Source organism: Vanessa atalanta, chromosome 6 (genome assembly GCF_905147765.1).
Source record: "Vanessa atalanta chromosome 6, ilVanAtal1.2, whole genome shotgun sequence".
NCBI lineage: Eukaryota > Metazoa > Arthropoda > Insecta > Lepidoptera > Nymphalidae > Vanessa > Vanessa atalanta.
In genome coordinates, this window is record NC_061876.1 from 7,922,490 (window position 1) to 7,943,670 (window position 21,181).

The 21,181-nt window shown below is 29.1% G+C and overlaps 4 protein-coding genes across 5 annotated transcripts; 2 read left to right on the forward strand and 2 right to left on the reverse strand.

The window, feature by feature from the left end:
* The first annotated feature begins 262 nt into the window (after nucleotides 1–262).
* LOC125064521 (DNA primase small subunit) lies at nucleotides 263–4,285 on the forward strand. The gene is made up of 7 exons (XM_047671615.1): nucleotides 263–369; nucleotides 438–694; nucleotides 861–1,030; nucleotides 1,685–1,883; nucleotides 2,546–2,756; nucleotides 3,698–4,037; nucleotides 4,231–4,285. Exons 1-7 carry the CDS (start codon nucleotides 367–369, stop codon nucleotides 4,248–4,250), a joined length of 1,200 nt encoding a protein of 399 aa, XP_047527571.1. The 5' UTR covers nucleotides 263–366; the 3' UTR covers nucleotides 4,251–4,285.
* On the reverse strand, nucleotides 4,279–16,291 carry LOC125064522 (peflin). 2 transcript variants are annotated; one of them, XM_047671617.1, is made up of 5 exons: nucleotides 16,121–16,291; nucleotides 16,021–16,046; nucleotides 6,143–6,371; nucleotides 5,066–5,209; nucleotides 4,279–4,721 (listed from the first exon to the last, which is right to left on the reverse strand). In XM_047671617.1, the coding sequence occupies exons 2-5, from the start codon at nucleotides 16,030–16,032 to the stop codon at nucleotides 4,498–4,500; spliced, it is 609 nt and encodes a 202-aa protein (XP_047527573.1). In that variant the 5' UTR covers nucleotides 16,033–16,046; nucleotides 16,121–16,291; the 3' UTR covers nucleotides 4,279–4,497. The 2 variants fall into 2 exon arrangements, with proteins under 2 accessions (XP_047527573.1, XP_047527574.1); XM_047671618.1 differs by having other exon boundaries at nucleotides 16,241–16,258.
* On the reverse strand, nucleotides 9,872–13,189 carry LOC125064520 (leucine-rich repeats and immunoglobulin-like domains protein 3). Its single transcript, XM_047671614.1, has one exon. The coding sequence runs from the start codon at nucleotides 12,925–12,927 to the stop codon at nucleotides 10,249–10,251; it is 2,679 nt and encodes an 892-aa protein (XP_047527570.1). The 5' UTR covers nucleotides 12,928–13,189; the 3' UTR covers nucleotides 9,872–10,248.
* A 941-nt stretch (nucleotides 16,292–17,232) lies between the features above and the next one.
* LOC125064544 (NECAP-like protein CG9132) lies at nucleotides 17,233–20,803 on the forward strand. Its single transcript, XM_047671644.1, has 5 exons — nucleotides 17,233–17,487; nucleotides 17,555–17,760; nucleotides 17,988–18,169; nucleotides 18,413–18,594; nucleotides 19,293–20,803. Exons 1-5 carry the CDS (start codon nucleotides 17,402–17,404, stop codon nucleotides 19,354–19,356), a joined length of 720 nt encoding a protein of 239 aa, XP_047527600.1. The 5' UTR covers nucleotides 17,233–17,401; the 3' UTR covers nucleotides 19,357–20,803.
* The last annotated feature ends 378 nt before the right edge of the window (nucleotides 20,804–21,181 follow it).

Here is a 21,181-nt window from a genome sequence, read left to right on the forward strand (position 1 = left end):
ACGATATAATTTTAGATACCCTCTACAAATAAGCATCAATGCAACGTTTTTGTATAAATCATACAAATTACGAAAACTAATGAATAAAATGAACTATTCTTTAAACAAAATCAAGAAATCACAGATGTGATCAAATCTTATTTCTGTATTTTATAATAAAATTAGGTTATTTTTCAGAGGAAATAAATTGATAGTACGTTTGTAGCCTAATTGCTTACTAGTTTATTATATCTGTTTTATTTTTGTTATCTATCAGACTATCAATATATCAGTATCTACATTTTTTAATGGCGCCAAAATATTAAAAGATCAGCAAATTGAGCTGACAAAACTGAGGTTCAACGTTGTAAATTAGAAAATACAAAAATGGTAATAAATTTAACACGTATATTAATAGATTTAATATATGCATTATCTTTAACTATATTTCTTTACAGGTCGGCCAATATGATGAAAATGTATTACCTGACATGTTGCCTGTGTACTACACAAGACTGTTTCCTCAAAACTTGTTTTGTAGGTGGCTTTCATGTGGAAACAGTCCCCAGCCACTTTCAAATAGAGAATTATCTTTCACTTTGGCTGACGATGTATACTTGAGATATCTATCTATTAATAATCAGAAAGAATTTTTTACTTTATTACAAAAGAAATGTCCACACAAACTTGACATTGGTGCAGTTTATAATACTAAGTAAGTTTTCACAAACCACTGTTTAATTATAAAAAAATAGTTCATTTTCTTATTAACTTTCAATAATTTTATCAATTATGTATTACTTCTAACTAAAATCCTAATTGGACCCATAACAAAATACTAATTCTGCAGAGAATTATTTATTATTTTTAATATATTCCAGACCTTCAGTTGGCCGTCACGATGCAGTTGTTCTGGCCAGGGAGTTGGTATTTGATATTGATCTCACAGATTATGATGAAGTTCGAACTTGTTGCCAAGAAGCTAAAGTATGTGATAAATGCTGGAAGTTTATGGTAGTGGCATGTGAAATCATTAACGCTGCTTTAAAAGGTAATAACGAATGTTGTATACTAAGAATTAAACACTATTTTTTTCTTTTATATGCTCACTTATTAGAAATTATTTAATAATTTAATATTTATCAAATATAAACATATTGCATAGACACATATAATTTGAATTTTGTCATAAAACTATTTTTTTATAATTTACCAAATTTGAGTAATATGTGGAGTGAATTTATTTACTCGTTTACCAAACAACATACACATTTATAAGCTTTATTATGAATTAAACTTTTATTTTCATAGAACAATGAATTGGATATTTCAAGGATCAATATTTTTTTTATATATATATATATATATATATATATATATATATATATATATATATATAATATAAATGTAAAGACTATTCCATTTAAAGAATGATGGAAGATAACCAAACCTTAGATTTACATATTTCATGAGATTATTTATAATAAAACACTATTCCACTTAACTATTTATATACACATTAATTTTACTTCTAGAGTTTTAATCATAGTTTTATCAACATTCACAATGCAACTTTTTCATAAATCAATAATGAATGTCTTAGATTATTCAAGCTCTCGACAGTTATAGTGTGTCAAATCAATGTTCATTGTTTGAGTCTCATCATAGTATAGAATCAACTATAAGTATTTTTACTGAATTTCAGATGATTTTGGTTTTCAATCTATTCTTTGGGTGTTTTCTGGAAGACGTGGAATACATTGCTGGATATCAGATTACGAAGCGAGAACATTAGATAGCCCGGGACGAGCGGCTGTTGCAGATTATCTCTGTCTTATTATGGGTGGAGAAAATCAGAGCAAAAAAGTGCATTTAGGTAGTGACAACTTACATTCTAGTATAAGGTTTGTATTTTTTTTTAATTATTGTTACCAACGATTGAATAACCCCTTGAGTAACCAACCACCACCAACTCAACAGTTATATATATATAAATGCAATATAGATTTTTTTATTTAACATAATATATTTTGAAACCGAGGAGCATTAATTGCTCCAATATTGTTTTGTAATTGCACCATCAATATTGCAGAAAAGTTTGGCAATCTATTCAAACATTATGAAAATAGTTTATCTTTGCCTTGCTTTGTCATTCAAAACAGAAACATATTATTAAACTTTTACAATCTTAATTTTTCCTCATAAAATCCTACAGGTAAAGTTTAAAAACACCAAAAATAATATAATACACAATTTATCTGTATTGATATGAATGCAGGGCATTGAACTTGGGTGTCTTAATTTCTAACATTGAATTGAGATAGTAGTAATTATGTATCAAGATGTTAATCATCATATATTAAATCAATACAAAAATTCAGTTATGTTTTACATGAAAATTTTTTACAGAATACAAACATACTTAGAAGTTTCGAAAACATTCTTTTTTTTACATTTTTGTAACTTTAATGCACTTCATTAAATATATTAATTAATAATAACATAAACTAGAAATAATTTATAAGTAAAATTTTCATTTAAAAATAAAAAAATAATAATCTTTCAGGAGAGCTTTAATTGTAATAGATAAATATTTTGATGAGATTGTTCAAGATCAAGAATTTTTATCTACATCAGATAGATTAAAAAGTTTCTTAAAGATGATACCTGATGAAGCATTAAGAAAGCAGGTCCAAGAGAATTTAGAAAGAATGCCAACATCATCTATTGACAGATGGAAATCTTTTGTCAATAATTACAATCAATTTTGTAAAGAGGTGAGAGCTTTTTAGATAGTCACATGCTACTAACACAGCGCAAAAATATTTAATATTATATGTATCATCTCTTTTGTATCAGAAAGAAACCCTTCCATCAACTTTAATTATTAAATATAAGTTTGTTGTTTAACAAAATTGTTGTAATATTAACACATATAATAAATCATTTTATTTTAAATATTTATTTCTTTAAAAATTTATGCACTTGTGAGGGATATGTAATTAACTTTTGAGCTGGTAGATATTATTATGAAAATAAGATAAACATCGAAATGGGTAATAGATAGATGTAAACCTAAAGTTTACTGTCTCAATAACTGAGCATATATTAAAGGTCTTTCAAATCCTGAAAGCTTTTTTCATTTATATCTTACTTGGTGTTAGGGCTTTGTCTGGGAAGCAAGTATACAAGGCAGCTCTAGTAATAGTAACAAAAATTTTCACATAGTCTACCACTAAACAGGAATACTTAGTAATGATAGTGTTGTGGTAAGAAGGATGAGTGAGCAATGTATTACTAGGTAAAAAAGACACAGCTCCCTAGCTTATAATTTTTTTAAAGCACCAATGTCTATGTGGTGGGGGTCACTTAGCATCTGGTGGTTCATTTACCCATCCTTTTAACTACATCATGAGATGTGTATATGCAAAAACATTTTTGATAAGAATCATTGTTCAGTTGAGCACATAAGCACCTCAATCACCTTTATGGTGCCAGGGTGCTTATCAAGCAGCAAATTTCAATAGTAAAGGATTGAGATTTTTCTGAATCGAAATAAATACTCGTCAAGGTGTCTTAATAGGTAAAACATTACAATAATGTGTGTGATCTGGATAGCATCTAGAAGTTTCTATGCTGGATTATGAAGATTATACAGACTATATTGTGCCAATATAATTTAAATAATATTAATTAACACCTTGTTATTTTCTTTCAGAATTTGCATGGAATGCGAAAGATGAAGTATTTAATAGAAGAAATAAAAATCCAATATTGTTACCCACGGTTGGATGTAAATGTCACAAAAGGATTCAATCACTTATTAAAATCACCATTCAGTATTCATCCAAAAACAGGAAAAGTGTCTGTGGTGTTTAAACCTGATAATGCTAAAGACATCAAATTGGATGAAATACCTACAATTTACACCCTTCTTGATGATAGCTCTTCAGATAATGTACAACATCAAACAAATATGAGAACTGCTGTTAAGAATTTTCAAGAATTAGTATTTTCACTAGAGAAAGCAGAGGCAGTAAGAAGAAAAACAGAAGCAAGTTAGTACCTTTTATCTTTAAGCTAGACTAAAAAGTGTCCTCCCTCTAATAGGTCCAATGGGCCCTTACAGGCAAGTTTCTAGGCTGGCTGGTCAGGAAATTACACATCTGTATAATTTATGACAGATCATGTATTCTTAGCAATTCCACATAACGTAAAGTAGTTTTACAATGATGATTTTTTTTGTTTCAGATACATCTTTGGAATTCTAAACAAAAATAAGGCTTTAAAATAAAACTAATGTACATTGTAAATATTATTTTATTAAAAACATTTTTTTATACATCACTTTTTTTAAACCATGTGTGTATGTCAAATCAGATCTAAAAACAGTGCATTTTTTTTTTATTTGTTCATTGTATGCAGTAAGGCGTTCAAATAGCTTCAAACATGAAGTATGTTCAGGTATCTATAGCATATGAAAATATCGCATAAAAGCTTAGCTTATAAATTCGTCAATTATATGGAGCAGCTGAGAGCAATGTTGAGGAAATCTTCAAATCCAATTGTTACTGTTCCATTTTGTTGAGTGTCTCTCACTCGAAATGCTTCAGTGAAACGTTGTACTTGGACACATAGAACAATGAAATTATCCACTGATATTTTTCCCTCATTGGGATCGCATCTTTTGATTAAGAAGTTGATAAATTCTGGGGTGAATCGAAATCCCATTTGCATCAAAGCTAAAAAAGGAAAAAATAATTTAAGAGGTCACTTGACATTTGAGAGCTGAAATACTGTTTTTTATTAAATAATAATAGTTTTACTTTAATAAAAGCGCTAACATTATAATGTAACGTCAATTTGAGTGTAGTCCGATTTAGTTACAATGCAAAATACCGTCAGTTATTACGTCAAAAACCACGTCTAATTTATATCCTTTGAGAATCGATTCATGGAAAGTACTACAGTCTTAAGTTCCACCCAGAAGTCTCAATTTGATTATAATTGATGTCTTAATCAAAATTTTGTACTTTATAAGCTACGGAGAGATATATTTGAAGTAGTATGAACAATAACAGCAAACCTTTAGATAACTCTGGTCCGTCAATGTGTCCAGATTGGTCCGTGTCATAAGTTTTAAATACCGCAAGCCACTGATTGATGTAAGTATATAGTTTGTCAAACTCTTCTAAATTTATGTGGCCTGAACGATCTTTGTCAAACATACCTAAAAAAAACATGACATCTTAAATCAATATATTTATCATATTTTTCTTGGTAAACACAATAGAAATGTATTTAGTAAGAAAAAATTAAGTAGGTATAGTTATTAAATACTGATAATTTATATAAGTACTAGTCGCCCGCAGCTTCGCTAGCATTTTAGGGGTTGGCCGTTAGGTTTTAGGGGTAAAAAGCCAGTCAGTCCTTGGCGTACTTTCACATTAAATTTCATCAAATTGTTTTTCGCGGTTTGGCTGTGAAAGAGCAACAAACACAAAAGATACTTCCGCATTTATAATATGAATATTGATGTCATAAAATATGAGAACTATGAATAATAATATTAGTGTGAAACAGATCAGTATGGATCTACAGCACAAATTTGGATAATTAAACTTTCAAGGATAAAAGCATTTTTGTTACAACCAGTTATTCGACCACCCGTTTAGCAGCGAACAATTTTGTTCCACATCATTTGGAAACGGTGATATCTCCTAAAGTATTATTTCCAATGTTATAGTGTAAGAAAAACAAAAACTATTTTAATCTTAATTAAATGGCCATATTTTTCTAAATTAATAATTAATAGGAGAAACTGGCTTCGCAGATAATCTAACTTGTTTACTACTTAATAGATAAGAAAAATCATTATGAGTGTACCTTGGAAGATAGACACATTCTTAGGCAAACTGTTCTTAAATAAAATAATTCGTTAAATAATAATTTACCCGAAATCATGTACTACTTTTAAAACTTGTTTTCGTTTATTCCCAACTACGACGAAGCCAAAAGAAGAGTTATGATTATAGCATTATATATATGTATTTATGTTCATATTTCCCGACATATCTTCTAAACTGCCTAAGTATCATAATTTGACAAGTTAGAAAAACATCCAATAATTATATTTGTGTCTATTATTTAAATAATATCTTACCAATCATTAAGTTACATGCAGTCTCCGAGAAAGTTTGTCCTTGGGCATTTACTAAAGCAGATTTTAATTCTATTGCTGTAATAAAGCCAGACTGGTCTTTGTCGACTGCTCGGAACCATTGCTGAACTTGAGGTGATATTGTCCCCCCCGCTCCTATGGATGGATATGGTCCATGGCCAATTTCCAGCTGACCAGTTTGTCCGCCATAGGCAGGTTGATTGTAACCTGACTGGAAAAGAAACGAAAATTTTTAGTATAATTATAAAGCTAGCCTCCGATACGGTACCTATTAATCAAATCAAATTATTCAAGGAGGCTTCTGAAAGCACTTTTGAATCGTCATGTTAAAGTATTAAATATGGTAAACTTCCACTATTCATTTATCAACTCCGTTACCGTCGTCTACAAGCTAAATAAACATTATGGAGTACTTAATAATTTACAAGCTCGTTTGAATTGTATTGTACCGAAAGGAACAGAGGCGAGACGGCCCAGTGTTTAGAACGCGTGCATCTTAACCGATGATTTCGGGTTCAAATCAAGGCAAGCACCACTGAATTTTCATGTGCTTAATTTGTGTTTATAATTCATCTCATGCTCGGTGGTGAAGGAAAACATCGTGAGGAAACTCGCATGTCTAATTTCAACGAAATTGTGACACATTTGTATTCCACCAACCCGCATGGGAGCAGCGTGGTAGAATATGCTTCAAAACCTTCTCCTCAAAGGGAGAGGAGGCCTTAGCCAAGCAGTGGGAAATTAACCGGCTGCTAATGTAATGTACGTAATGTATTTAAGCAACAACAAATTGTTATTTAAGTGTAAGGCTAAATGTGTTAACAATTCATTGATATAAAAATAAAATCAGCTTAATCACCTGAATATAGTAATAATACGTATCATAAAGTAGATGCAGACCAAAATTATTAATGTAGCACTTTACACTAAAGGTGTTTCGACTAGAATAACATTATATTGGAGTATTTTAAAATATGTTGCAGTAATATATTTGAATAAAATGTTTAAATGAAAATGCACATCACATCATCAGTTAATCACAATCTACTGACATAGACCCACGTAGCTTTCGCAGGAGGCGTTCTCTGCGTGGAACGCTGAGAGACAGAGCCTGGTCCACGAGTTTGGACGAAACCTCTCCCTAAATTAAACTTTTGTAAACTCTGTCCGAAAATTAAGGTCACTTGAGTTTACATTTTATTAACTTACATTACATAAATATTTTGCTAGTGTTTAAATTAAAATCTAATTTTTATTGGTTGAGGAGCGTCCTCAAATACTTCTAATATAGCGATGACCATAATTTATATACTCAATTGTTGTATTTATAATTGGCCCATGTGGAACAATCATTAGTCGATTCAGAAGACTATTCTGTTAATAAAAACTTTTTGAATTATTAATGACTGAAATGCGAGGGAAACACACCTTGATGGAGTGCGCTACGTGGGACAGAGGCATTTCCTGGCGGCGATAGCCACTCCACGCCATGTGGGGGAAAAGCGTAATGAATCACATTTTTCCAGCAAGATAAAAAAAGGATATGAGGCTATCAGATCAAAAGGTTGTAACAGAGTAATTTTAAGGGGTGTCATACATAAATAAACACAAATACACTAACAGTTCAGTATATATGCTGTCGGGCGACCGGTATGACTGTTTCTTTTTATTTATATGTGCTCGGAGCCTGGAAGTGTCTCTGATGCCTCGGTAAACTTAAGAATGCCATAGATCGTGCGCCCGAACTCTTTTCAGTCATATTGAATTTGCCGTGTCATCAAATTCTAAGTAAGGAAGTAGAAAGTACACCTATGTTTTTATACCACTACTAGCAATATTAAGTAGTTCCGAGTATTTACTCGAAAAAGCGATTTTGGTACGATTTTCTTCCATCATCATAAAAAATAAAATATATGTCTTATGACAATTGAACTAATACTTACTCATAGTTGTAACAAAACATGGGTTTTCTACAAACACGGCATTGTTACAATTACCTAAGTAATGTAAAGAAAAAAACATTGAAGTAATTTCTTTAAAACGAATTTATTCTATAAAGTATAAATAGTGATTACCTTATATACATCGTAGCATAAAAACAATAGAACAGTTGTAAAAGATGCGAAAATAAGAATTAAAGCGAGAAGTATTAACTTAAAACTTTATACTAGTAATTTTAGCAAGATATATTTGCTTGTTCTGTATTATTTAACCGTATAATTATTATTACTGTACTGTATTATCGTTTATATTTTAATGTTAGCGCTAAATTATAAAATGTTAACAAGTCTTTAAATTTTAAAATTAGCGTCACAACACGGTTTAGGCTTTCTATACAATATAATGAAATGAACTGCGAACTACTAGCATATAAAATATTATATATTACAGTTTGAGTAGTTGTTTATTAATTTCAGTAATAATATTAAATTTAACTAAATAATAAACGTTACCTACATTTGTTATTTATTTTAGTAATAAACTAATTTCTACTACATAAAAATATATTCAGAAAGCTACCAATGTATTTAATAAATTACGGAAAGCTGTATTTAGGTAGGCACAATCCAGTCTATATGATAATTAGATTCCTGTATATATATCTGAAATATTTCAAATATAAGTTATTGAAATATGGACCTATTGTTAATTATAAATTTTAGCTTACAAAGCACGTCGTCAGTTATACCTATATAATAATATAAAATTACTATTTCTATAATTTATATAAGCTATCACACAAGAAAAATCTTTGTTACATAACAAATCAAACTTTAGGTTTAAAAATATAGATAAAATTGAAATGATGGACTGAGTTTTTATTAAAACTATATACAATAAGACTGTTTAGTTCATAAGTATTGAGATCTTGAATATTGAAAATGAGATATCGAAAAAGTGGTAGTGAAATTACAAACATTTCAGTTGATGTTACAAATGTTAAATCAAATATAATTTTTTAATAAGAACTTTAAAAATACAATAAAAATTACAACACTGTGGCTACTTAAACAAAAGAAAAGAATACTAATCTTATTTAACTATGTACATATTACTATAATTACATAGGTCAGGAATATTGAGACAAAATATTACAATGTTGCTATGGAACAAATATTAAATCAAATTTATGAAAATAATCTTACAAATTTAGTAGGAATATAATCTAAGTCTACCATAGTTTTTATTGTACTAGGCTATAATTTGAGGTTGGTGGGAAACACTTTTTAAATAGAGGTATTTGTTTGTCTATTTATACATATATATATTATGTTATATAATTTTATTTTTAATTTAAATTATGTAAAATATTTAATTTTTAATTTTCATTTCACATGAAACATTCTATTTGGGTAAGTCGTAAATTATACAGTTACCTTTTAAATCAATAGCCCTTAGCCAATTTGCTGAAATCAGAACCAACTTTGTGCCCATTACTTCTAATCTCACTCTACCTATGCAACATAATAACAGCTAAACTTACGCTCTAAACATATGTAGCTAATATTTCTTACCACATAGGAAGTCTATAAATTATTGTTTCAATGTTACTAGTAATCCATACTAGATAAATTTATAAATAATTACAATTAAATATATAGTTTTATCCCAATTTATGTAAAAGGGATATATATATATACATATATATATATATATAAATATATATATAAGAAACTGATTGGTTAGAGCTACACAGAATCTCATTATAATAATTAATATAAAGTTATTCATTAAATCACAATGTATACTAAATATAAATTAAGGAATATTTATTTGTATTTTTTTTAAATTAATATTATTGCTTAGGTATATTAGAAAATAACAATGATCATACATACATATAAATGACATTCAGTCTTTTACATCAAACCAATACTGGCAAGTTTGTTATATTTTGTACTAAGCCATTAAGATTAAAATGCCTAAAACAATGCTCCATCACTAACTAAAAATTACGAACTATTTCGTAAACCTTTTTTTATTTTGAATAAACACAGTAATGTATATTGTATTTTTGCAATTATGTGTAGTTAGTGAAATGCACCTGATAACAATATTTTATCCTTAACAAGTATAAGTTTATAGACTTAAATATTATTACTGTGACTAGAGAAACTATAAGTAGCAGGTGTAACACATGTATTTACACAAACTTGTATAGATGGTTTAAAAGATGATGGTAGAAGCTTATGGGCTTCTGGCACTGGTGAATAACTTTGACAAACTGCTGCTTCAAAATGCACTGGCTCACTTCTGTCTGAAGGCACACCGTCAAAGCTCGTTTGCTTTGCCGAATCACCTGTCCCGCTGTCTTTGCATGAAGAATGCTCTGACAGATTGTCCGGAAACATTTGCGGTGAATCACTATCACTGTGAACTACCTGTGTCATTTTAACACTTTCTGAGGGATACATATGCACTGCTCCTGCCATGCGTCGTCGAGTGTGATAAATTATTACTACCCATATAATAGAAGTTCCAACTGCACAACACACAACAGTTATTATTATTATTCCTGTCATATCCTCTTCCTTTACCATTATAGCTACAGGAGGCAGTACTTTTAACTCAATCATATCTTTTTTCGTGCCTAGTTCATTTGTTATTTCACATTCATATTGACCAGCATCATTCGCTTCAGCCCCAATAATGACAAGTAGCTGATCATCAGCTGTAAAGAAATGGCGTTCTGTGGGGACTATGGGAGTTCCATTCTTTAACCATTTTAGAACTGGCTTTGGTGAACCTGTTATCATACATTGTAATACAACTGATTCACCAGTGATTACTTCTTTGTTTTCCATGACTCTAATAAAAGATGGTTCTTGGAGCACTGTCAAAGTAGCATTAGCTATAATTGTTCCTGCTGGGTTTTTAGCAGCACAGCTATAAATTCCCATATCAGTGGTTTTAGCATTAACAATAAAGAACAGATGATCTGTTGGCATTACATTCATACGCCTCTCTCTAGCTGCTGGGAAATCATTCCCACCATCTTTTTTCCATGAAATCTCTGGTGGTGGGTCTCCAGTCGCAGCACAGTTGAGGGTAACTGTTTCACCTGTTTTGACAGTAACATTAATTGGTGTTTTGATAAAACGTGGAAATGTTACAATGTTAACTTTAGCTTTTGATGAGTATGTTGTTCCAAATTTATTGCTAACCACACATTGATATTTGCCTGAATCTGAATGTGATACGTCTGGTATAACCAGAACAGAAGTTGCATGTGGTTTGCCATTTTCTGATAAGGTGATATTTTCATACACTGCTGGATTGCTGACATTACCATTATTTTTTCTCCACAAGAATGTCATATTACTAATGGGATTTGATGTAGCAGAGCAAACTAAATTAGCAGATCGGTTTTTAATTGCTAAATGAGATTTCGGATGCTCAGTAATTTTGGGTTTAGGAGAGTCCCCACAATTATCTTCCTTAAGCCTCACAATGGATACACCCCTAACTTCTGCAGGATAAGCACATGTTGCTGTCACAAACTTATGTTCAACTTTGTCTCTTATCCATTTCACCATCCATAGTAAGTTGCAATCACATAGTAATGATGTTGAGTTTAAATATACCTTTCTTATTTTAGACATTGAGTCAAAAGCATGTTGCTGTATTGAGGTGATATTATTAGATCTTAAATCCAATTCAACTACATTTGATAAACCTTCAAAAGCCCGTGAGTTAATTGATTTTATGTGATTTGTTGATAAATTAAAAATTATTAGATTCTGCAGCTTTGAAAATGGTCCAGACATATCTTCAACTGTCCAAGATATTTTATTGTTATTTAAAAACAATGTTTGCAACTCAACCATATGACTGAAGGCTTCTTGTGATATGGCAGATATATTGTTGTTACTTAAATTAAGGATGTGAAGATTAGTTAAATGTTGAAATGTACGCCCTTCTACCTCAATTATATAGTTATGAGATAAATCTAAGGTTTCTAAATTAGCGCACAATTCCCAACTGCCAAAATCAATTTGGGAAATTAGGTTGTTGGACAGTGATAATGTTGTCAATGACTCCAAGCCATACATCCAGCCTTTAGATATACTTTTGATTCTGTTGTGATCCAATTGCAATAAGTTAACAGACTTAAAACCAAAAAATGCTCCATCTAAAATGTTTTCTATGTTATTGTATTTTATCTTGAGAGTAGTCAAACTTGATAATCCTTGGAAAAGCAGTCCACTGATAACATGAAGTTTATTGTGATTAAGTTCCAAGACTTTCAGATTAGATTGATGCATAAACAAGTGGTTAGGCAAAGAAACAAGTTCATTTCTATTTAGTTTTAATGTCATCAAATTTGTTAAATTATTAAGAGCCCCCTCTTGGATCAACTTAATGTGGTTACTGTTAAGGCTTAAGGTCTTGATTGAACTATTTACTGGAAAATGATCTCTGTCGATAGAACTAATGCTATTTCTATTCAGACTTACTTCTTGTATTTGGTTAGGATGAAGAAAAGTAGGAATATGTAACAGAGTGTTTTTATCTAACTTTAATATTTTTAACGATAATAATTCCTCGAAGCCTTCGGTAATACCTTTACTCAATTTATTGTAACTTAAGTCTAATTGTTCCACCCACTTTGGAATTCTTGGCACTGACACCAAATTTTTTTTTGAACAATCCACATACTGTTCTAAGCAGTCACATTTTTTAGGACATTCATTATTTTCATTCTGCATCGATATTCGTATCAAAATCATGATCGTAATAATCGTGAACAAGAAGAAGTTTCCCATTTTGATTCATTTGTTTAGATGCTTTGGTCGTTTAACATGAACGATTTGCGTCTTTATTCTTACATAATTCTGGTCACATAAAAAGCACATTGAATGTTCGAAATGAGTTCCAGTTCTCTTAAAATCACTTGTTTGAATCACTACATTTTGTCATTCATGAAAAAGAGGAATTATAAATACAACTTTGCATATTATTTACTGATATAGACTCGACCGCCATTTTCTATAATCAATCTTTAGTTTGATCCCGAACAATTCATTGGTAGACCGCTTCTGCCTCGACTACTTGTCAAATTGCTCGTTTTGCAGATTAATTTTTATTTCTAAATCATTTAAAAAGCGATTTTTAAAAAATGTATAAAATACAATTTAACAACAATTATTATTAAGTATTAATTTTAACTTATACATGAGGCAATATATCGTAATTTTTTTTATTGCACAACGAAATTTTGACAATATTTTGGTAAATAGGTACCTTTACATAGTGTTTACGAATTTATTGTATGCTATGAATTAAAGTTTTGGTAATTAGTTTATTTATGGGTGAAATGTTCAACTTAACCGTCGGCGTCGTAAGCGTATTATTGGCACATATTTCTGTGTTGATTGTTTGCATGAAAAAAGTAGTTGAAAATATAGTGCTACGAATTTTAATATTTTTATAGCTAATAATATGAAAAATAAAATTATTTTATTACAAAAAAAAGAAATTTTACAAAAAAAATATATTTTTTCAATTCATTATTAATTTCGGGTCTTGTAAAAAGCTTCTCGAAATTATTATTCGGATTACCAAAGATAACTGGCAGAGGTCAGCCTAATTTTATTGTGCTGTGAAATGGGAAGTGACCACCTGACGGCTGATTAAATGATAGGTAGGGAAGTATGAAAGATCTATAGGTGTATTCATTTACGTCGAAATTGTTTGTAATTTCACAATTGACGTTAGAGGTGTTTAATGCCAATTATGAAAATAAATAAACGTGAGAAAACCATGATATAGAAAGTTGAAAAAAAAGTTGTAATAGAAAATTGTGTATACAAAAAAAAAGTGTATTTTTTGTATAGGCCAACTACGTACGTACTCGGCTTATGTATAACCAAAACACAGAACGGGGCTGCCATTAGAGCTACTTTTTTATACCACTGGGTTACTGAAATTACACAGAATCAAATTATATTATTCAATAAAACTAACAAAACTGGAGCAATTTCAAATAATCACACTAGTAACTGTCAGTTTTTTTTAATATTTCAATTATTTTTATTCAATTATGTAAGATCACTTTTGCAAACTGGATCGTAATGACTATATCATACACTTTTTGTTTTGTAAGATCTGGCAGCACTGTAAGAGATATTGTGCCGCCCATCCGCCCATCAACGGCTCGCCGTAAGGATGTTTTGATAGATTGTTATGATAAAATGCGATTACTTGCGACACAATAGTTGCGATTCGGTTGAAAAATTAAATTTGTGGAACGGTTAAACATTGTTACAAATCATATGGTATTTATGGTAATAGAATATATATTTTTAAAAAGACTTACATCTGAACTTGCCGTAAAATATCTTTTATTCAAGTAGCTCAAACACACAATAGGTAGTGGAAATGATTAACAGTAAAATTGTGGAAGTTAAAAATGTGGTAAATGAAAACATCCAAAATAGTTGTTACAAAGAAAATATCAAAATGGTAAAATGTTGCCACATTGCTTTTTTAAAAAAAAATAAAGAAAAATTCAAATCAAAACAGACTTTAAAATTTGAAACAGCAATAAACAAGTATTGCTGTGCATTAAAATGTTATTTTCTCTTACTGTAGTTGAAATACCAAATGATGTCGAAATTAGTAGGAAGTTTAATGAGGTTTGATTCTGTAAAATTTCAATCAATTTTTTTTAATTTAATATAGGTAGGCAGACTGACAAATGAAACACCTTACTAATAACTACTGCCCATAGACTTTGTCACTATAAGAAATATAAATCATCCCTCACATCACCAATGAGTCAAGATTTCAGAAATCTTGGGAATGAAGATGTTAAAACGCTTTGTCCCTGTAGCTATTGGATCACCTCAAACTGGACCACAAAAATCTTTATAAGTATTGTTGTTTGGTAGGTAGGAAGTTGCACAAATCTCTATCAAATCAATCACATCCAGATCAAATTATTATAATCGAAAATACAACTTATTTCATATTTAAACTTTTACCAAATAGTATTACAATTAATGGACATTCAGTCATAAACTGAATATAATTTGTATTGTTATAACATTTTGTATTATTGTTTTGAAAAATACTTTCTTACTGAGTTTCTGTGACATGAAATATTAAATATTTATGTTAAAAATATAGATTTTGATTGTTATATTATATTATGTATTTTTTTCAAAACTCATTTAATGAAGGTAAGCAATAAGGTATTTAGAATATATTGATGTCTAGCTAAGGCTAATAATTATTGAAGAGATGAAATTGTCATGTTTATTATTGATAAAGTTGTTATTAAGATTTTGAGTATCAGATATCAGACTACTATACTATACTTTAATTTATTTTTATAGTAAGATACCTGATCTTACTATAAAAATAAATTAAATGTTAGCACAAATTACAAATACAATTTATTTCAATAATATATACTGAGACTCTCTGATTTACTTACTCATAATATTCTAGAATATAACTAGTGCACAAACTTTAGCAATGAGCAACTTGAACCAAATGCTTATATTACATTATATGTAGTCGTGAAATAATAATAAATAGTGAAAGTTTAAAAAGGAAATCTTGTTTCTCCTTTCACTCAAATAATTATAAACTTTGATGATAAAAACAATTTGTAATTATTAAGGTATAACATATGAAATAAAATATAGTTCTAAAAAACCCTAGTTACGGTTTGTTTTTTTGGCTTTACTATTTTCGTGAATAATAGATATTAATAGTTTTTGACGATGCTGCATCTGATAAATCAAATTTTCTTTTTCTTAATTCAGAGGAAAACAGTACTTAGATCAAAGTAAACGAAGAGTCTCACAATTATTTAAATGTTAATTAAAAGTTGTAAAGTTTTTACTCACGTTATAGTCCATTTTATTGCAAAATTCTGTAAATAAAAATAAACATTATTAACTTTGTAAAGTAATGAAAAATCGATGTATTCCTTAAATATTAACTTACGAAGTGAATTTGTGTTTATAAGTGTTTACACTTTTTATTTATATTTTTTAGTATTTCAATGCTTTAAATTATATTCTTCTTTAAATAATCCACAAAGTCAGAATTGTAAAATTAGCTCACGATTTCAAAAGTTAAGAATTAATCCTTGTTTTGAAGGTTTTGAAGTCATAGAAGCAATGACACATGACAGCACGATGTCAGTTATCACTTATTATCTATTCAGTGTTATGTGCTTATAAATTTATTATTTACATTTAGGCCTTAATTATATACAAATAAAAACAAAATAGGTGCTGTACAAAACATGGCTGCGTGGAAGATTACTAGCATTATTTCCCCGTTGGATCGCAATTATTTATGTGGTGAAAAAAAGACATATTTTTAATTTGTATTTGTATATATCTGAGGCCTTGATTTAAATCATTCTTTTGTAAATAAAAATGAATCTATAGATTTTTCTACCGAAACCGAAAGCATATTATGAATTGTTAAAAATAAAGTTTTTTTTGCGTAATCTCTAATCCCTTCCCTTTTTTTCTTAAAGTCTTCACAGTTAACAAGTTCTATGTCCAAACAGTCGATCCAATAATGAAACAATAAGCGTGAGTTACATGTTATAGACAGGGAAATGGTTAGATTAGTATTGATTTCTTATGGAAAATTATAAGCTATCTTATTAATGATTATATTATATTAAACGCATTATAAGGTTATTGTTAGATTTTATCAAGCTTTTGTGTAAATACCAAGTGGCAGACCGTTAAAAGATTGACATCATGAATATATTTTATAGACTGGATGCTCATTGGTCCCATTGAGAAATTAATGAAAATTTACATTTTCATGGACAATAATAAAAAATACTAACAAATCCTATCTCCTGTAAGGATTACAGTAATGCATTCAATTAATATTAAATTGGTACAAAACATATTGCAATAGCCATTAACTATCATGGTTGATTTTATTTATGTTTTGTTATGATTTAATTTAATTTATTTGTCATTAAATATTGCTAGTGAAGATTATAGTAGTATATTGAAAAAGAAACTGATAAAAAAACGTCACGTCACGTCAACACGTCATGTCAATTTTCTGTTGTCAATAGTTTCTATCGTCAAGATTCGAGTCAAGTGTTGATTGTGTGACTTAAGTATTGATATTTTGAAATCTTGCATTTTTAAGCTCGATCGCAAAATATATTTATTGTCTAGTTAATAATAAGTTATATATTAGTATTAAATACGTAGTTATTTGAATATATATTGAAAGTGTTAAGTCATGGAAGCGTATGAAAGCGTTATACTTGTTAAAAATGAAGTGTTCGTTTTTAAAATACCTCCAAAAACAACAAATAGAGGATATAGGTAAGAAAAGTGTTTTGATTGAATATGATTTAATGTAACAAATATTATATAAAATATAAATTTATAGGGCAGCTGACTGGAATTTACAAGAGCCGCAATGGACGGGGCGTATGCGTCTTGTTGCAAAAGGCGATGAGTTGATAATGAAGTTGGAGGATAAAGCTAGTGGTGAATTGTTTGCGAAATGCCCCATCGACAAATACCCAGGAGTAGCACTTGAATCTGTTACTGATAGTTCACGCTATTTTGTTGTTAGAATACAGGATGACAATGGTATGTACAAAATGAGAGCTTCCTGCTTTTAATGTTTTTTTTTTATATATGTTAATTACTGAGTAATTTCGTTTGTTATATCATGTTTTCTATTGTCTTTATAAATATGATCATGGTACATTGTAATACATAAATGTCTTTTATTTTGTTATTTGTTATATTAATTATAAATTAGAGATGTGATTAAAATGTATTTTAAATGTTATAATCTAATTTGTATATTACAGGTAGAAGTGCCTATATTGGCCTGGGTTTTGGGGATAGATCAGACTCATTTGACCTTAATGTAGCTCTTCAAGATCACTTCAAATGGCTGCGAAAAGAACAGGAAGGTGAACAAGGGCAGCCACAACAGCTTGACCTAAGTTTCAAAGAAGGGGAAACTATTAAAATAAACATGAAGATAACTGTAAGAATAAACTAAGAAATACTTATAATTTTTTGCATCTCATCATCATCATCATCATCTTAAATTCATATAAGAATTAATATTTATTCACATGATCTTCACATCCACCTTGAAAGTTCTTGTCTCTTAACAAGAAGCTCTCCAGTTACTAGAAGAACATCCATGATTATATAATACTATGTTCTTACTAAAATTTTATATTTTAAAGAGATATATACATTATATGTATATTTTATTTACCAGAAAAAGGATGGTAGTGAAGGGAGTAGACCTCGTCGGGCTGGTGCTACTAGTGTAGGAGGTCTGCTTCCACCCCCCCCAGGAGGATCAAAGCTGCCCCCTCCACCTTCTCCTCAACATGTGCCAAATCCTTTTGGAGCCCCAGCTGTACCCAATACAGAATGGGGGGACTTCAATTCAGCAAGGTAATTTTTTTCTAACTTGATTGCAAGTCACATTGCAAAATGTATTTAGCAAAACATTTAAATTTAATAAATTATAGTCAACAGTGGTTTGTCTGCATTAGGCCCATAATATAATATTGATTAAGATCCAAGTTTCAAATATTTTAATCTATCATTATATTGGTCTAGTGTAGGCCAGCCATGCCATCTTTTTGATTCTGCACCTGTCTGTCACCACTGCTCATAGACTTTGCTATTTTTATAAGAAATATAAAAAAAAAATAATTTTCATTAGATATTATATCACTTGTACCTAAATTTACACAGACTTACTCATCCATCAAGTCGAACAACAAGTTTGTAGTATGTAATTTGATGTGTGGGTGGTACTTACCCAAAACTTACTCACATAAAGCCCTAACACCAAGTAAAATTGATTTTTCATGTTGATGTCAAGTGATATCTATCTATATATATAAATGAGTATTTTTTTTAGCTCAAATCTTGTTTTAATACTACAAGTTTAATAGTATAATTTAGTAATTATTTTAGTTTATCTACTTGTTGGACTAAATATTTTATTTATATAGAAGTATAGTGGAATACTATATATATAGAGATTGCAGTTAAAAATGACTATATATAATAACCTTTAAATATTTTTATCACTATAAACAAGTATTTTGTGAATTATGAAGTGTATATTTGTTTAATTCTAGCTCTGCTAGCCAGCCAGCGAAGCCTACAACTCCTGCAAATCAGCAGAATTGGGTGCAGTTTTAATTGTAAAAATGTGAAATTTATGTCTATATTAAGCAAGTGCAATGCACAATACTTATGAAACTTACTTAAATGATTTATGACATATCCATCACATGTTTTCTTCACTAGATTATGTTAAATTAAAAAAAAATAATTGTATATCATGCCTGTCTCCATTAGTTATTTCACGAATGTTATGGAAAGGCACTTTAATTGTAACACAAATTAAGTAACTTAAACATATTTTAAGCTTGTATTGTATAAACATACCAAGTATCATTTTGAAGTATCTATACAAACCTTAAGATGCTGGAAACTGCCTTCTTAATTAATATGTTATGTTTAGATGCTTTAAATTTAAATAGTTTGAATTATAATTTAAAACAATAGCATTATATATTTGTGTTTATCAATATTAGTTTTTGATTCCATTTAAATAAATATTATCATTATATTTAAGATATATACCTTGCCCATTTTTAGTAGCGTGTTATTGTATTATTTGAATAAAATAAGTATAAGGTTGCAAAAAAACATTTAATAACTTATATTAGCTTGATTAGCTTGAAATTGATAAAACCTAATGTATTTTTTTTTCATATTAGCATCTATATACTAACATTCCTGATCCTGTTTTGTGATAATCTTGCTAACATTATGATTAATTATCATTATAAAGGTACACATCATACAGATATATATCAGATAATTTTGCTGAGCACTAATACTTAACTTTATGTTGTACTTTATATATGATATTAATATTTATGTCATTTAGATCTTTATTCCTTTTATTACAAAAAAACCGATGCGACTCGCGATTCGTGTGCCTTATGTGGTATATGTTGAGAGAATCTTCCACATAAGGTTCGGAATTAACGGTATCGTGAGCATATATAATATAACGTAAAAAACTTTATTTATTAAAGCATTAGCAGATATATCATCAGCATAATGCTTGTTAAAATGGTATTAGAGTTAAGCTCAAATTGATATAGAATTTATTTGTTATTATAAATTAAAATAACAAAATGTATACTAACAATTCTGTATCTAAATATATCGATAACTATTTAATATCAGTTCCAAGGTAGCTTTCATTGATTAATTTTATTTTTGATTTGTTAATTTAATTAAAGAATTAGGTTAAATGAATACCAGTTTTGAATTTCAAGTGATAATATAATTGTTATCATCAATATCTGTACATGTTGAAACATTTAAATAGTATAATGTTACTCTTATTTATCTATAAATACTGTAGTTATAGATAAAATTATGGCTCTACAATTTATTGTTATTCAATGTTGTTAAAAATTCTGCATGTCATAGACAAGCTCTATGTAAATAGCTTATTAAGTGATAGACGTGTGATGTTGTACAAATGTTATTTTTTGTAATAAAAATAGATCTGTTTTGGCGTTTTATTTGAAACATGTACAAATGTAATAAATCAAAGTAGTAGCTATTTACGTCTTTTTATTTTCTGTAACAGAATTCTACAACATTAATTTTATATATATATATAAATCTCAATCAAACCTGTTTATTTGTCGTTGTTAGTGATTAGAGAAAGAGCTAGCATTAGTGAAATGCAATCGTGTAATTAAACATTAACTTTGTAAACTATTTTTTTTTTCATAGTAGCTACTATCGGGTTAGAATGTAGATTCTCCTGTCAATAGCCGGCAATATGCTATGTGTATTATTAAAAATACAATCAAGTAATTTTTATTAATATTTTATTTAATACATATTTATAATGAAGTCTAATATCTTGCCCCCAAGAAAGACATTATAAAGGCAGAAACTCATTATATTATGTTTATAAAATGTTTTCACTGCT